This window comes from Neopelma chrysocephalum, unplaced genomic scaffold (assembly GCF_003984885.1).
Source record: "Neopelma chrysocephalum unplaced genomic scaffold, ASM398488v2 Primary Assembly neopelma1_95b, whole genome shotgun sequence".
Lineage (NCBI taxonomy): Eukaryota > Metazoa > Chordata > Aves > Passeriformes > Pipridae > Neopelma > Neopelma chrysocephalum.
In genome coordinates this window covers 1,341,284-1,356,023 of record NW_020897758.1, presented here as the reverse complement: position 1 = coordinate 1,356,023, position 14,740 = coordinate 1,341,284, and the positions used below count along the sequence as shown (strand labels likewise).

General features: G+C 52.0%; 2 protein-coding genes across 6 annotated transcripts in view; one reads left to right on the top strand and one right to left on the bottom strand.

Moving 5' to 3' along the window:
- EYA3 (EYA transcriptional coactivator and phosphatase 3) overlaps nucleotides 1-10,859 on the top strand; it is a 57,537-nt gene extending 46,678 nt beyond the window's left edge. For 4 of the 5 annotated variants that reach the window (XM_027694054.1, XM_027694049.1, XM_027694050.1 and 1 more), the window contains 8 exons: nucleotides 327-410; nucleotides 1,044-1,133; nucleotides 3,122-3,180; nucleotides 4,058-4,215; nucleotides 5,749-5,863; nucleotides 6,216-6,337; nucleotides 6,576-6,676; nucleotides 7,552-10,855. In XM_027694054.1, the coding sequence (XP_027549855.1) occupies nucleotides 327-410; nucleotides 1,044-1,133; nucleotides 3,122-3,180; nucleotides 4,058-4,215; nucleotides 5,749-5,863; nucleotides 6,216-6,337; nucleotides 6,576-6,676; nucleotides 7,552-7,632 (810 nt within the window). In that variant the 3' untranslated portion in view covers nucleotides 7,633-10,855. Of the gene's footprint in view, nucleotides 1-326; nucleotides 411-1,043; nucleotides 1,134-3,121; nucleotides 3,181-4,057; nucleotides 4,216-5,748; nucleotides 5,864-6,215; nucleotides 6,338-6,575; nucleotides 6,677-7,551 lie in introns of all 5 variants that reach the window. The other variant, XM_027694051.1, reaches the window with a different exon arrangement.
- Nucleotides 10,860-10,919: 60 nt separating this feature from the next.
- Nucleotides 10,920-14,634, bottom strand: XKR8 (XK related 8). Its single transcript, XM_027694055.1, has 3 exons — nucleotides 14,325-14,634; nucleotides 13,426-13,622; nucleotides 10,920-12,849 (listed from the first exon to the last, which is right to left on the bottom strand). Exons 1-3 carry the CDS (start codon nucleotides 14,618-14,620, stop codon nucleotides 12,110-12,112), a joined length of 1,233 nt encoding a protein of 410 aa, XP_027549856.1. The 5' UTR covers nucleotides 14,621-14,634; the 3' UTR covers nucleotides 10,920-12,109.
- Between the last annotated feature and the right edge of the window lie 106 nt (nucleotides 14,635-14,740).

Here is a 14,740-nt window from a genome sequence, read left to right as displayed (position 1 = left end):
GGTGCTCTTCAGATCACTTCTACCTCAGCAGGGCTCTAAAGTTCATTAGCACTCTGAGCTTTTGCTTCTGTAACTATAAAAGCAAGAGAAGCTTTTGACATAGTTTGGCCAAGAGAGCTTTAGTCTGAGTATGTACTCCTGTGGCAGTATATAAACTCCACTGCAAAAAATTGCAGAGTTGAACACACTGTAAGAGGAGAAGTGGTGTTCATACTTGTTAAAAGCATACTGCAGCTAAGCAGAAAATTAACCCTAAAACTGGCTCCTTTATTTTAGTTCAGTGCCTGGAATATCTTAGCTCTAACCTTCTTTTGTTCTCTCTGCAGCGGGTGTTTCTCTGGGACCTGGATGAGACCATCATTATCTTCCATTCACTTCTCACAGGGTCTTATGCTCAAAAATATGGCAAGGTAATACTGTCTTTTCCATGGGAAAAACCCCATACATTTCTGTCTTGCAGAATTAAATGTTAATCTTTGGAAAAGGAACAGAAAAATACATTTAGTTTTAAATATATAAGGTGATACTTTTAACTTGTTGGCAGTTTGGGGCGGAGAAAGAATGTTAAATTTGGCTTTATACAGATCTAGGAGATGGACATCACCAACACTTCCCTTCTGACAATGCAAGTCCTAAAATGTCAAACTGTATCCTCACTGGGAATTACTGAGATCCTAGCACACAGGGAAAGGAAGGGGGGTTTTCTCCTTCAAAATATATTGTAGATTTTTTAATCTTTTGTTCGTGCTGACTGTGAAAATGCATCGGTCCCTCCTGTGCAGCACTGAAGTGTTTTGTTACATTTTGAGTCAATGAACCAGACTGGCATTTGGGTCAATCCACCAGAATGTGGATTTTTCTTTTTTTTCAATTGAGTTGTTTAAAATATTAGGGAAATTGTTGTTCACACCATTGACTGTAGCTGGAATTACATCAGGTTTGATAGAGTGGAAACTGTGCAGTTTAACTGATGAGAGATTTATGGCAATTCCCTTCTGCCTGTACCCACAGTGGATTTACTTCTTCTCTTTGTGTTTTGCCAGGATCCAACTCTAGTGATTGGCTCAGGTCTGTCCATGGAGGAGATGATTTTTGAAGTCGCTGATACTCACTTGTTTTTCAATGACTTGGAGGTACGTGGCAAAGGCAGAACTCTGCGTTACCATGTTTGAATGACACTGTTTGTGAGGGCTCTTGTACTTCAGAGCCTGTTATTGTTGAAACATGACAGTCTGACAAAGCTGAAGTGGTTGTAAGCACAACCAAATCAGAGATGCAGTCTTACCTAAGACACACATTCTGCTGCCTTCTAGTGTCAAGAGCTCTCTCAGGTTCTGCTGGGTTTCTGCTTGAACCCACACAGATAAAAACAATTATGTCTGCTCTGTCTTGTACTTGCATTCTGGACTGGTGAGTACTTTGCTTCCACTGATCCTGTTTTGAAATGGAGACCAGAGATGTGAAGACAAGATGACCTTGAGGATGTCAGTTCTCAGAGGCTGTGACTACGCCAAGGACAGAATACAAGAGGTGACATTGGCTGTGTAACAGCTTTGAAGGACATGCTGCCATAGACAAGTGTGCTGTACACATGGAAGGTCCACAGCACTCTCCCTTTTTCTTTCCTGCAAGCCCCTGCTGCCCTCCCATTCCCACCCTGCTTAGGAAAGCTGAATATGAACAGTTAGCTGTAGGTGCATCACTGATGCACATCATGGGAAAACAAGATGATTTTGTAGATGCAAACAGAGACTTAAATGACATTTCCATTGTGGCTGTGACTACTGGCAGCAGTAAACTTTGACAAGGTGGTCATGAGTTACCTCTCTGTCTCAGGGGAAAAAACAACAAAAACCCTAAGGAAAACACTTGTGCTGGAAAGGGAATTGTTGATATGTTAGCTGTGTCTCAGCCACAACATGTGCTGTAGTAGGTGTTGGTTGGTAGGTTAAATCAGTAGGTTAGGGGGTTAAATCAACTGCAATAAGCACCAGAGTCATGGCAGTGCCACTACACTGCTGTTCCTTCAGGGTTCCTGCTGTGACTCTACTGACCTGGTGATATGGTTTGAAGCTGGTTCCCTGCCAAGTCTCCAAACCTCACCACAAGAACTCCCCCCCAAAACCAAGGGAGAAGGGAAAAAAAAACCCAAGAGAACTGAAACAAGAGAAAGGCAGCTAAAGCAATATAGATAAATATATTTACACTTATATTACATTTATATACAATTGAAATATACGTACAATTTCAAAAGGAAAAGGGAAAGGGAAGGGGGAAGGGAAAAAAGGAACAAAACCAAAATAAAATATACACGATCAATAGCCCAAGATCTAGCAACTGAAAGAATTAGCAAAGAATATCTTACTACTCTCCTTGGGACAATAGAAAGTTGCACTGGAGCGACCACCGGCAACCTCCACCTCCCAAGGTCGGCAAGGCCTTACCAGGCCTCACCAGGCCTCACTAGGCCTTACTAGGCCTCACCAGGCCTCACTCCCCAACCCGACAGACTCAACAGCAGGGAAACCTGCACCTCCAAAGCTGCCGGAAGGAAAGAGGGGGCGAAGGCCTCTCCTCCTTTCTTCTTATACCCTGGCTTACATAAAAATCATAGGGAATACCGGGTAAATGTGGGCACTTCCTTGGTTAAAAACTGGTCACCAAGGAAGGCCCAGACTAAACTACCACACCTGGTGTTGAGAAAATGGAATAGCAATGCTTGACCAGATAATGCAATTTTGGGATATTTTTGGTTTGTTTTGATTTTCTGAAGTGACAGAAGGGTTTCAAATGACAAGTGAACTTTGAGTTCAACCTGTTCAGGGAGTGTCAAAGTTCTCTTTTTGCAGACAGGTCAAAATGTCATATAAACATGCTTTTTTCAGCCCTTTCTGGGTCCTAGTCTGGGCAAGGACCTGTAAGAGCTGGGCAGTAAAGCCCAATACTGGCAGATGGAGCTAGTGGAAGTTCTGTGGGTTTTGTGGAGGTGGTGTGGAATGGCTTGTTGCTGTTGGGAAGTGTGAAGGGATTGGTTTATATCACAGTTTTTTTAATCTGCAAATTTTAGTATGTTTCTGGATTACCACAGTGTGACTCTATTTTTGTTTTTTTCCTTTAATAGGAGTGTGACCAGGTACACATAGAAGATGTGGCATCTGATGACAATGGCCAAGATCTAAGGTGTTGTACTGACAAATGCAGGAAATGTATTGCTGATGTAATCGGGTGTTGTGGGGACTTGACACCCAGATGGAATTAAGGGATGGAGGTCAGCTTTGTGCAGAGAATGAAACCTGGCAAACCGTGTTTGTTTGCTGGGGGCTGTTTCTTTGAAGACCTACAAAGCATTAAGAGTTTTGAAATTAGACTGTGAATTATATTGTCCACAGTTGAATGCTACCTCTGTGTTCAATGACATATGAGGAATGGAGAACCTGCACTCCAGATCTCATGATGACAAGGTTGGATGGATCTCTGAGTAACCTGCTCTAGTGAAAGGTGTCCCTGCCCATGGCAGGGGTTTAGAATGAGATGATCTTGAAGGTCTTGTCCAACCTAAACCATTCTGTGAGTCCATGATCATCTGAGAAATGCCTGTCAGGGAGTAAGAAATACAGGGAAAGCGGTGAAGCAGGACTTGTTTCCTGCAGTCATAAGCTGGTGAAGCAACTCATCTGCTTGTGGAGCTGCAACTGTGATGGAAAGGCACAGATGTTGTGTTTAGAGGATACTGTGCTGGAGTTTATCATTGCAGGATGGGAAAGAGGCCAGTAGGAAGGATGCTCCATATCGCAGAGGAGTGAGCAGGCAAAGGGCAAAGGAGAGTTTTGTAGTGGAGAATGTGAAGGGAATTGTATGAGTGTAGCAGTTCAGAGCCAGCAGCAGCTATAGTTGGATATCAGTGTGTTCCTGTAGGAGCTGGGCTCTGTTCTCCAGGTGCCCTGGTGCCTGTGCAGTTCCTCTCCTGGGTATTTTCTGTCTGCTGTCAGTGCTGCTGCAAACGCTGCAGGGGCTCTGCTGTTGTGGCCCAGCTAACACATCTACTTTCCTGCAACAGCAACTACAACTTCTCCACGGATGGGTTCAGTGGCTCAGGAAGCAACACAAACCACAGCTCCTCAGTTGGTGTGCAGGGAGTGGACTGGATGAGGAAACTGGCCTTCCGCTACCGCAGGGTACGAGAGATCTACAACAAATACAAAGCTGATGTTGGAGGTGAGTGCTCACCTGCACCGAGGTCTGAACAGAGCTTGTAGGGCCAGACTCTGTCCTTCCTCAGAGTACTGGCTTTTCTGAATGTGTGGACATGAGAAGAAAACCATTCTCCCAGTGCTAACTGGGATCAAATTTCCAGGGAATCCAAGAGAGTACATCTTCCAAAACTGAACAGCATGCTAGTGCAGGCTGTGAGTTATCATGGAGATAGGGATAGTCAGTCAGTCCACAAAGTTGTGGTGCATATAGTGTCCCTTTGCTAATTTAGTATGAAAGGTTGCCTGGCATTCTGCTCAGGACAGGTCTGAATGACTCACTTGCCCTTCTTCTCAGGAGGTCTCATTCATGTCTTCACAAAGTCTGCTTTTTGTCATGTCATTGTCAGGAAACACAGTGGTCACCCCTGGGCTGTTGGGTCCACGGTCTGACACGACATCTCTATCTTTTCAAAATATCACTTAAAACCTTTCAGTTTTGCTTCCTTTCCAGCTCCAAAGCAATCATAACAATGCAAACCACAGTGAGCAAATGGAGATGAGTTTTCTGTTTAGTCTGAATCTTGGCATTGCTGTCCCTGGAAAAGGGATGTTGCTGAAGCAGCCTGGTGGGTTGTGGATTTGGGTACCCTTTGCCTACACCAAAAAAACACTTGATAGATCATTTTCTTGGACAAATTTTCTAAAAACCAGGTGTTCAAAACTACAGCTTTCAGCCTGTCAGTGTAAGTCTGCAGTTCAGTGTGCTGGAGTTACCTGATTTCTGGCAGGGATCAGACCATGATTCTGTATTTTGCATGTGGGAAACCTGGATGCAGAGTTTTTCAGGACCTGTGTAAAGCCACATGGTAAAGCAGCTGTGGGTGCAGCCCGCTGTGGGTCCCTCCATGGCCTCATTGCAGAGGACTGGTGCACTACAGGACTGGAACGAGGAAGTTCCTACTTCACAGCTGGAAGGGAGGTGCAGGCTCCGTGTGCTCCTTTCTTGTTGTGTTTACTGATAGGGGCAAGTTTGAGTGTATGGACTCCATTTCTGGCTGCCTTTAATTCAAAACTGGAGGCTTGGAGAAAATTATATCGAAAAGAGATGACAAACACGGGAATAAAAAAAAAGGAGGGCAATTTAAAAAAGATACATAAAAGGGGTTAAAGTGGAAAGGGTCCTTGGGAAGAATGATGTCAGAGGGGGTGACTGCAGGAGTTCTTTCCCCTGCTCTATGGCCTTGGACACCTGCTGCTGTGAGTGCTTTGTATGAGAGAAGTGCATTTGATTGCCTGTATCCTGAGAAATCTTTGAAATCATCCGAGAAAAGCATCTGCCCAGTTCCCCACAGTCAGACTCCTGGATGGATGTCTGGGCTCATCCATGTCATTGGAAGCTGGTTTCTCTTGCTGCTTCAAGACAGACAGTCCAGCTTCCAGAGACCTTCAGTTCTGTGTTATTTATTGCAAAGCAGGCAGCTGGTGCATTGGGGGACAGCTCTCTCCGTGTCAGACTTGCTGGCTCAGCTGGGCAAACACGTTCCTTACCTTCCAGGCCTGCTCAGCCCGCAGAAGAGGGAAGCTCTGCAGCGACTGAGGACTGATATAGAAGTGCTAACAGATTCCTGGCTAGAAACTGCATTGAAGTCCCTGCTGCTCATCCAGTCCAGGTATGGAACCTGGAAGTGTGTGCGTGGCTTTCGCAGCCCTTGGGTTCACGTGCAGCACTGTTGCTGAGAGGCAAAGTGTCTGACTGCAAGAACTGCATCCCTGAGCACCCTTTAGGATTTCTTTGCTGCAACACCTGTAGTTAGGAAGGTCCCCATGCTCACCAAATCGCTTTTCTGCCAGAGAATTCTTCCAGAAGCAAACAAGCAAAAATCACGGAACCTTGGCCTAAAAAGCCTCCTGAAAGCAGGACAGCAAAGCATGTGGCACTTGGGGAAGCCGAGCAGGCTGCCTGGAGCAGCCGTGGCACCACTGGCTACAGATGTGCTGTAACAAGTGTTTTTCTTCTTTTAGAAAAAACTGTGAGAACATCCTGATCACAACCACCCAACTGATGCCAGCTCTTGCCAAAGTTCTCCTGTATGGATTGGGCGAAGTGTTTCCCATTGAAAATATTTATAGTGCTACAAAAATAGGTAAGGGGTTGTGCCAAGTGTCTGGCACTGCAACGTGTGCTGGGGATTAGCAGGGAGTTTTACATGGGAAATGCCATTTCATGCTGTGGTTCAGCTGGTCGTGGCTTTTGGCCTCAGGAGCTAAACTGGGTGTTATCCCCTCCCAGCAAGACAAGAATGTATTTCTGAAAGGAAGGGACCTGTTCAGACTCCCATTTCTCTCTGCCTAAGGCTCCTCAACACTGGGTTGTGTTGGCAGGTAAAGAGAGCTGCTTCGAGAGGATCGTGTCGCGGTTTGGGAAGAAGGTCACCTACGTGGTGATTGGGGACGGGCGTGACGAGGAGGTGGCAGCCAAGCAGGTGGGTCTGACTGCAGAGGTGGCTGTGGGGCAACACAAAGGGAAGTCACTGCAGCAGGCTTTGCCTGCAGGGACTCTTGTTCCAAGGCTGAACAATTCAGGCTGGGGCAGCCAGGGGCAAAGTTTGTCTTTGATGCAAGAGATCTTCCACTGTGTTAAGATGGGCCGTTTTCTGGCTCTTGGGGGTTTAAAGTTTCTGTTTTACTGTTGTTTACGATTGCATATAACACTGTCCCTGTAAGCAGTGTCTTGGTGTAGCACGTTGGATGTAGCATGTTCAGAGGTTGGACTCAGTGATCTTGGAGGTCTCTTCCACCCTGGATGATTCTATGATTCTGTGTCCTGATCATAGCCTGTGGCTATCAGGATAATGCAGTTTCTCAGGAGCACAGAGGAGTCAGGGCTCAGTGGCAGCAGCACATCATTACAGCACCTGCCATTAGTCTGGATTACAAACGAGGAGCAGTTTGATTGATTTGGAGAGGCCTAGATGAGTTGTTCAGTTGTGCTAATTAACAACAGTGAAGTGCACGGACAACTGTCAGGACCTTGTCTGCAGGCTTCACACATTCTGCCACGTGCCAGAGCTGCCACCTGTGCAGGTTCCCTGGGAGTCCTGGACAGGCATTCCTGGATTCAGCAGCAACTCACAGCCAAGGTTTTTATCGTGAGCAGCTGACAGTCAGTGCTGGTGCCTGTCATACACAGATGTGCAGATAAGATGGGATCCAGATACAGATGTGCAGGTGGCCGATATCCGTCCTGAGCGTGGTGTGCTCAGAACCACCACACTGCACAGCCCTGCAGCTGTACCCTGGCTGCTTCCACCTCAGCTGAAAATCCCTGATAAACTTCACTGTCCTCTCTTTGTCACAGCACAACATGCCGTTCTGGAGGATCACAAATCACGCCGACCTCGTGTCCCTTCACCAAGCCCTTGAGTTAGACTTCCTGTAAGAAGCTGGAGCAGAGCCAAGACTGCAGCTCCTGTGAGCTCTCTCCATCACTGGAGAGGCAGAAATCTCACACATTTGAGGACTCACTTTTCAGCTTGCTGAAGAAAACGTACCTGATGCAAAATCTACAGTGGAACATGACAGCAGGTCATTCCTCAGGAGTCCTGCCAAGTCCCAGAGGTGTCCTGTAAAGGAGCCCTAGACTCAGCAGGGCTAGAGCTTGTCTGCCAGAAGGGACTTATAGAGCCAGCTGAATGCTTCTGGCTGGTGTCTCCAGAGGGAGGGGCCATACAACAGCAGAAGTATTTGTAAGAGCCCTCTCCTTTCTATTCAGCTTAGTTGTAGAACCCAAGTACACATAAAACCTTATTTTTATAGGAAAACGCTGATGGCAGAGCTGAACCTTCCTTGTTTCGCAAAGCCGAAGAGCTATGGGTTTTTTTCATGGGAAATATTAATGAAAATGTCAAAAATACCTCTATTGCTGTAAAATGTGTCCTCTCTCCTTTCCTGGGTGTTCAAAGCAGTTAATTTATTACAATGTCCTTATTTCCTCAATGTGGGATTACTGGAAAACAGAAAAATAAGGGAACACTTCTGGGATATGTGGTTCCTTGTAGAGGCAAATGTTGGTGTTCTGAGTTTATCCTGGTGGCTTCTAGTCAATGTGTGCACAAGTCCTGTTAGCCAGCAGGAGACCATTGGATTCCAGCCTTGGCCCGGACCGTAGATCCCACAGATTTTCCCTGTAAAGGAAAATGAAACCGCCTGTGAACATCAGGTACGGCAGACTAGTGCAGGCTGCTCAGATGTGAACAGTCCTCACCTGGACTAGGAATAATCTAATTCCTAAATCCTCATGAATGTTACAGAGAAGGCTCTGGCTATGGTTGTTAACCTTCACCTCTGCATTCCTGACTCCGTGTGTGAGAAAGTTCCTTTTAGTAGAATCAGATTCAGTTTCCTTATATTCTTATTTGCATTAGCCTAACTACATAGTGAGAAACAAATGCCTTGTTAAGAGGGACTTAATTTTCTAAGACACTGTGACTTGGCAGCCTGGAGCACACTGGCCTTGAGAGGAATGGCAATGCTGATTTTTCTGCCACTGTCTCAGAAAAGAGACTGGAGCCAGTAATCTGCAGCTCCCCTGGCAAGGAACAGCTGGGGACTGGTTTTGTGCCAGGTCAGGCTGTGTTTGGTGGCATCTGCCTCCCCCTGCACCCTGATGGCACCAGATCAGCAGGTGCCTGGGTTTCCTGCCCTGAGGACGGGTGTGTGCTGCACCCCAGCCAGACCTGTGACTGCACCCAGACCCCTCCAGATTGCTGGTCCCCAGCCCCACGTCACTTGTCTGGGACCCACAGGGGACTGGGCTGAAAGTCTGTCACTGCAGGGGGGACACTGACCCACTCGCTGTGCCCACACAAGCAGGGATGTATTTGCTGCATTCCTTCCATGGCATTAATTACTGAGGGATATTTCCATCAGTGCAGGGGTTGCTGTTCCTGGGCCATCTCCAGTGACCACTGGGGAGAAGGTGCCTAGAGCCAGGGGTTTGGATCCCCAGTGCTTAGGGACTGGACCCAAGAGCTCTGTTTCATATTGTCCTAGCTCCAGTTTCCTTTTGTTTTGTTTTGTTTTTTTTTATTATTAAATTGGAATCAAAGGAGATTCTTTTTCTAAGGTGGTCACAGGAGTTGAGAGTGATCGGCTTTCCATCCAGCTCCTTGCCAGGTGTTGGCCTTTTGCTCTGATCCCAGATGGATATGGGGTCTGCATATTTCCCCAGGAGCTCTGCAGCAGGAACACACTGTTATGTGGGAGCTGCTGCCCACGAGCAGCAGGACCACTCATCCCATGAGGGAAATCTGAGGAGCAGGTGTCTGCTGTGGGTGTCGCTGGGCAGCTCAGCAGAGGGGGAGACGTTTGGCTGCCCTTGGGGCTGCTGGCCCAGGAGAGCCCTGGGGCTGTGCTGGGGGTGTTAGCAGCAGGTTTGGAGAGGGGAGCAGGAGTCCCCAGGGTTGTTCTCTGTCTATACCAGATGGAGAGCTCAGGTGTGTTACCACCTGTTCCAGGCAGCTGGAGCAGCTCCAGCTCCAGCTCCATGACTGCTGGGTCCATAGATCCAGTTCCTCTGGGGTCCCTGTGAAGTGTGTTACTGTGCCAGCCAGAGCTGTGCTGAGGAGCAGCTGCTCCCAGGGTTGGAAATATCACCAGAGGATCAGGACTTATTTGGAGTCACAGAAGAGTCTGTGTGGGATCCTGAACATCCCTCAGTGAGTCCCAGCCCATCCAAAGGTCTCCTGTAAGCAGGTTTGGGAGCTGTCCCAAGCTGTGCAGCAGCCTGTTGGGAGCACGTCTTGTACTCTGGCTGGCTAAACTTTGGGATTAAAACCTGTGCCTTAACCTCCCACCATTGGCATGGCCAAGTAGCCCCTTTGCTTTGCTCCCGTGGGAAGCAGCTGGTGAGAGCTGTGCTGGGGAGGGGCTGGGTTTGCCCAGGCATTTGCAATGGGTGCTGGGCCTGTGGGCCTGAGCCACCTGGCAGCTGGCTGTGCTTTTTGTTTGTTTACTTCCAAATGTTTTAAGGAAATTTTAAGATGTCGATAAAATTTTAGCTGAGCGTGGAACTTGCAGCCACTGACATTTCATACTGATATTTATACGTTTCCTTGAATGTATGTAAAGTACTTTTATAACAGGAGGTTGATGGTACATTTCTGTGTTTGTTAATAAAGGGTGACCTGGCTATTTTATTTTTTTCCTCTGTTGGCTGAATTTAAGCCTTTTCCTGTCTCTCATGAGGCAGGAACAGCACCTCTGTCCAAGTATTGATTTTTCTCCTGTCTCTGTCACCAGTTCAGCTACAGCCAGGTAGGCTAATGGAAGAGCAAACCCGAACACCTGAAGGGCAGTCAGCCTATGGGCCTGGGGCACCTGAGCTCACCTGGGTGCTGCCAGCCTCCCCTGCAGCTTCACCACAGCCACGGAGGCTTTAAAAACCACCTGGTCCACTAATATTTGCTGCCTCCAAGAGCCCCGGGGGAGGTGTCTGTGCTGGCAGAGGTGGGCAGGACCCCTGGAGTCCAGAGCAGCCCTTACTGTGCTACAAGGGGTGAGTCCTGGGCACTGCTGGCTGTGGGGTCTCTGCCTGTTCATGGTCTGTAATGGGAACTGTCCTATGAACTGGAAAAAAAATAATAAAGTCTTTATTTTCTATAGTGACTGCTTCAGCCTGTTTTCTGCCCCCTGTGTCAGTCCCTGCCCCTGTGACAGCCTGGGCCAGGCTCGGTGGCAGTGGCAGCGTTCATGGTGTCGCAGGTTACAGTGCAGCCTCTGGGGAGTCCTGGGGAGCCAGTGGGGCAGGGACTGGCTCCTGGGCTCTGCTGAGGTGCCCGGGGCAGGCACACAGTGCTCCCTGAACAAACCTTCCCTTCCCGGTCTCTTTTGCCCAAGACCATCCAACACCCCTCCTCCCAGCCGGTGCTGCAGTGCTGCTGGCCTTGGCCACGGGCTGATTGTTTGTAGGAGCAGCTGTGAAACAGAGTTCAGCTGCTCCTCCGGCTGCATCCTGCTGCCTTCCCTGGGATGGGGTTCCCCTCCTAGGCTGGGTCCTGCTGGGGGGGAGTGATGGAGGCAAGGGGAAGGGGCCAGGAGTCAATGCTTTGGGCAACCAGGACGTGCCACAGCTGCCAACCGGGCAACAGCAAAAGAGGCAGAGGCTGCTCTGGGGCCTGCTTGGGTTTTGGCACCGATCTCGAGACTGCCCTGCCTGGGAGCTGGGTGGGTGTCTGTGCCCAGGTGCCAGCACAGCCCCACACTGACCACATGCACAGCCACCTACGGCTGAGAACTGCCTGTGGCCAACTGCAGCCTGGTTATGGCATTGGCAGCACTGCCCAGGGTGTGGTGGTGGGAATGGCAGCCAAGGGAGCACGAGGTGTCCATAATAAGCCAGAAGCACCAAGCCACCCTGCAGCCACTCTGTCAGCACAAGCCTCCTTCCCATCCCTCCCAGAACACAGTGATAACATGTGAGCTTTGACCTCGATACCAAAACTAACACACGAAGGAAGAAAACTCTGTCTGGAAACAAAGGTCAGATAACCACAGCCATGGAGGAAACGAGCTCCCACATCCCTGCGGAGCAACGGCAGCAGCAGGCACAGGAGAGGCACAGAGAGAACAAACCACTGCTCTGGGGGTTTTTCTTTTGAACAAGCTAATAATAAATAACAAGGAAAGCTAACACAGCATGGCACCCATGCTGGACCTGCCACAAACACCGTGGCTTTCCTTGAGGCTGCAGCCATGGGAGCCATGCTGTGTGCCGTGGGACTCCTTGGGCATTTCCACATCATCACTCATTCCTGCCAGATCTCTCCAGCTGCCCAAAACAACAGCCTAGGGGAGCAGAACCAGGACCACAACTAACAAACAGACCTCCCCTGCATGTCCCTTTGGAGGAGTTCCCCTCAGGCAGCAGACTCGAGGGCAGCAGCCCCATTCAGGAAGTGCTGCCGTACCAGCTGGGAGACAGGGAACTGGATCTGGGCCAGGCACTGCATCCGCCTGTTCACAAGGTCCGGCTCAGAGAACGAGCGAAACTCCGGCCCATCACTCCCTCCATCGGCATCCACCTCATCATAGCCACCTTCCTGCTGCATCTGCATGTTGGGGTGTAGCCACTTGTAGTAGGTGACCCTCAGCCCCAGTCCCAGCAGGTAGCAGGGCAGGGTGGCAGAGACCACTGGGAGGAGGTACCAGTGGTCCTCAGAGGGGGCCTGGCCCCAGAGCCAGGAGAGGGCCAGCAGTGTGCTGTCCACCAGGATGAAGCCATGGTAGATGATGCTGCGGTGCAATGTCCTCCCCTGCGCCACGTTGAACCAGCTGAAGTAGAGGATCACGGCCACCATGGCCCGGTAAAGCTGCTCAGGGCCAGGTGATTCCATGAAGTTTGTGCCCTGCAGGCTGACCCAGAGGAACATGGCCAGCCACACGAGTGAGAAGTGGACAGCCACGCCGTAGGGCCAGAGCAGGGCGAAGAGGGCGACTGCCAGGATGCGGGGACAGATGACGAAGAGGTTCCACAGGAAGTAGATGATGGAGGAGCCCCGGCTCAGCTCGTACTTGTCCTGCAAGAAGGAGCGCAGGGACTGGTGGTAGTCCAGCAGAGACCAGGACACACACAGGAGCGCAGTGCCGATCCCCAGGCCTGCAAACAGAGGTGGAGATGCTGAGGGGAGACTGAGGCAGGGCCCAGCCTGGCTCAAACCTCCCCCTGCCCGGTGCTGCTAAAAGGAGCTTCCCCCCCGCTCACTGAGCTGCTGCTGCCAGGGTCAGAGCCTCAGCACCCCTCTCTCCCTCAGCCTTCTGCCCTCCTCGAGGAGGAGGCTGGTGCTGGCCTTGCCCAGAAGGTGGAGAAGAAGCGCTGGGACTGAGTAGCCCTGCAGAGCCCACACAGGGAGGCCTGTGCTCCACCTACACCCACACTGGCATCTCCCTGCTCCCCAGCCTGATCCTCAGCCTCTCCTGGGGCACGTAAGGAAATGACCATAGTGGTCACAGCTCCAACCCTCCCACCCTGAGCCTAGCACGGTTCATTGCAGCATGTGAGTGCAGGACAGGGGTTCACCCTCCTGTGTGACATGGGAGCAGAATGACCCTTCAAACAAGTGTCCTGTGGGGTCCTGCAGCCCCCAGACAGCCCATCTGGTCTGTCCCATCCAAGCCCACTCTGACCCCAAGCCTGCACCTCCACAGCCCCCTCCCCTGGCCCCAGACTCCTCACCCTGGGAGATCTCAGCCTTGTTTGTCTGAAGGATAATGTAGAGGAGCAGGGTGAGCTGCGGGGTGTTCTCGAGGAAGGTCTCAAAGAGCCGCAGCATGCTGATGTCGTGGGAGAGGAAGGCCATGTGTCTCTGTTCCTCCTCCTCCTCTGCCTTCGCCCAGCACACCTTCCAGCCTACCTTCAGAGCATAGAGGCACCTGTGTGGGGACCCAGCCAGTGGTGAGGGGCCATGCAAGCTCCTTGGTCCTCACGCTGCCCCGGCAGGACAACAAACCCCTCCAATTTATACCCAAACCCCTCCTTCCCCCTACCCAAACCGTGCACCACAGGAGCCACGCGATGCCCGGCCACGCATGAAGTGTCAGACAGAGAACTGCCCTCAGAGGACCCGCCAGGATCATTTCCTGCCCCCGGCAGGGGAGGCCCCGCCGCGTCCCCCGAACTCCCGGGAGCGCCAAGGCCCAGACGAGGATTCGGGGCCCTGCTCCGCTTGGCCGGAGCAGCGGCGACAGCACCGGGATACAAGAGCTGAGCCGGGGGAGCTTCAGCTGGAGGGACACAGGCGGCTCCCACCGACGCATTTCCCCTCGCTCCCCCGCGGGGCTGGGCCGAACCGCTCTGCCCGGGAGCCCCTCGGCCCCCCCCAGTCCCCGGGGCGCCGCTCACCCCATCCCGGGCAGGCCGGCAGCTGCGGGGGGCCGGGACCCTCGTCCTCCCCTGCCAGAGCAGAGTGAGGGGCAGCCGGGGGGTGAGGGGAGGCTGGGGCGGAGCGGGGGCGATGCCCGGGGGTGGGCAGGGGGTGATGCCCAGGGGCTGCCCGGGTGATGCCCGGGGGTGGGCAGGGGCGATGCCCGGGGGATGCCCGAGGGCCGCGGGAAGCCGGCGCGGGGCTGCCGTACCTGAAGAGGAAGCCGAGCTGCAGGAGGTGCAAGGCGGCGAGCAGCGCGGCGGGCACGGCGGGGCGCAGCGCGGGAGGGTCGGAGCGCAGCCAGAGCCAGCTGCAGGCCTGGGCGGCGGCCGAGGCGACGGCGAGCAGCGACAGCGACAGCGCGGCCCAGCCCGGCTGCCCGCGCCGCACGTACTCCGCCGCCACCCACCCGTCCATGAACAGATCCAGCGCCGCCGCCGCCGTCCCCGCCGCCGCCAGCGCCAACTGCAGCGGCCCGAACCGCGGCGGGGCGGCCCGGGGGGACATGGACACCGGGACCCGCCCGGGAAGCGGCACCGGCACCGGGACCCGCCCCGGCACGGACCGGACCGCGCCCCGCGCGGAACCCGCGCCCTCCCCGGGGCCCCGCCCCAAGTGACCCCCCCC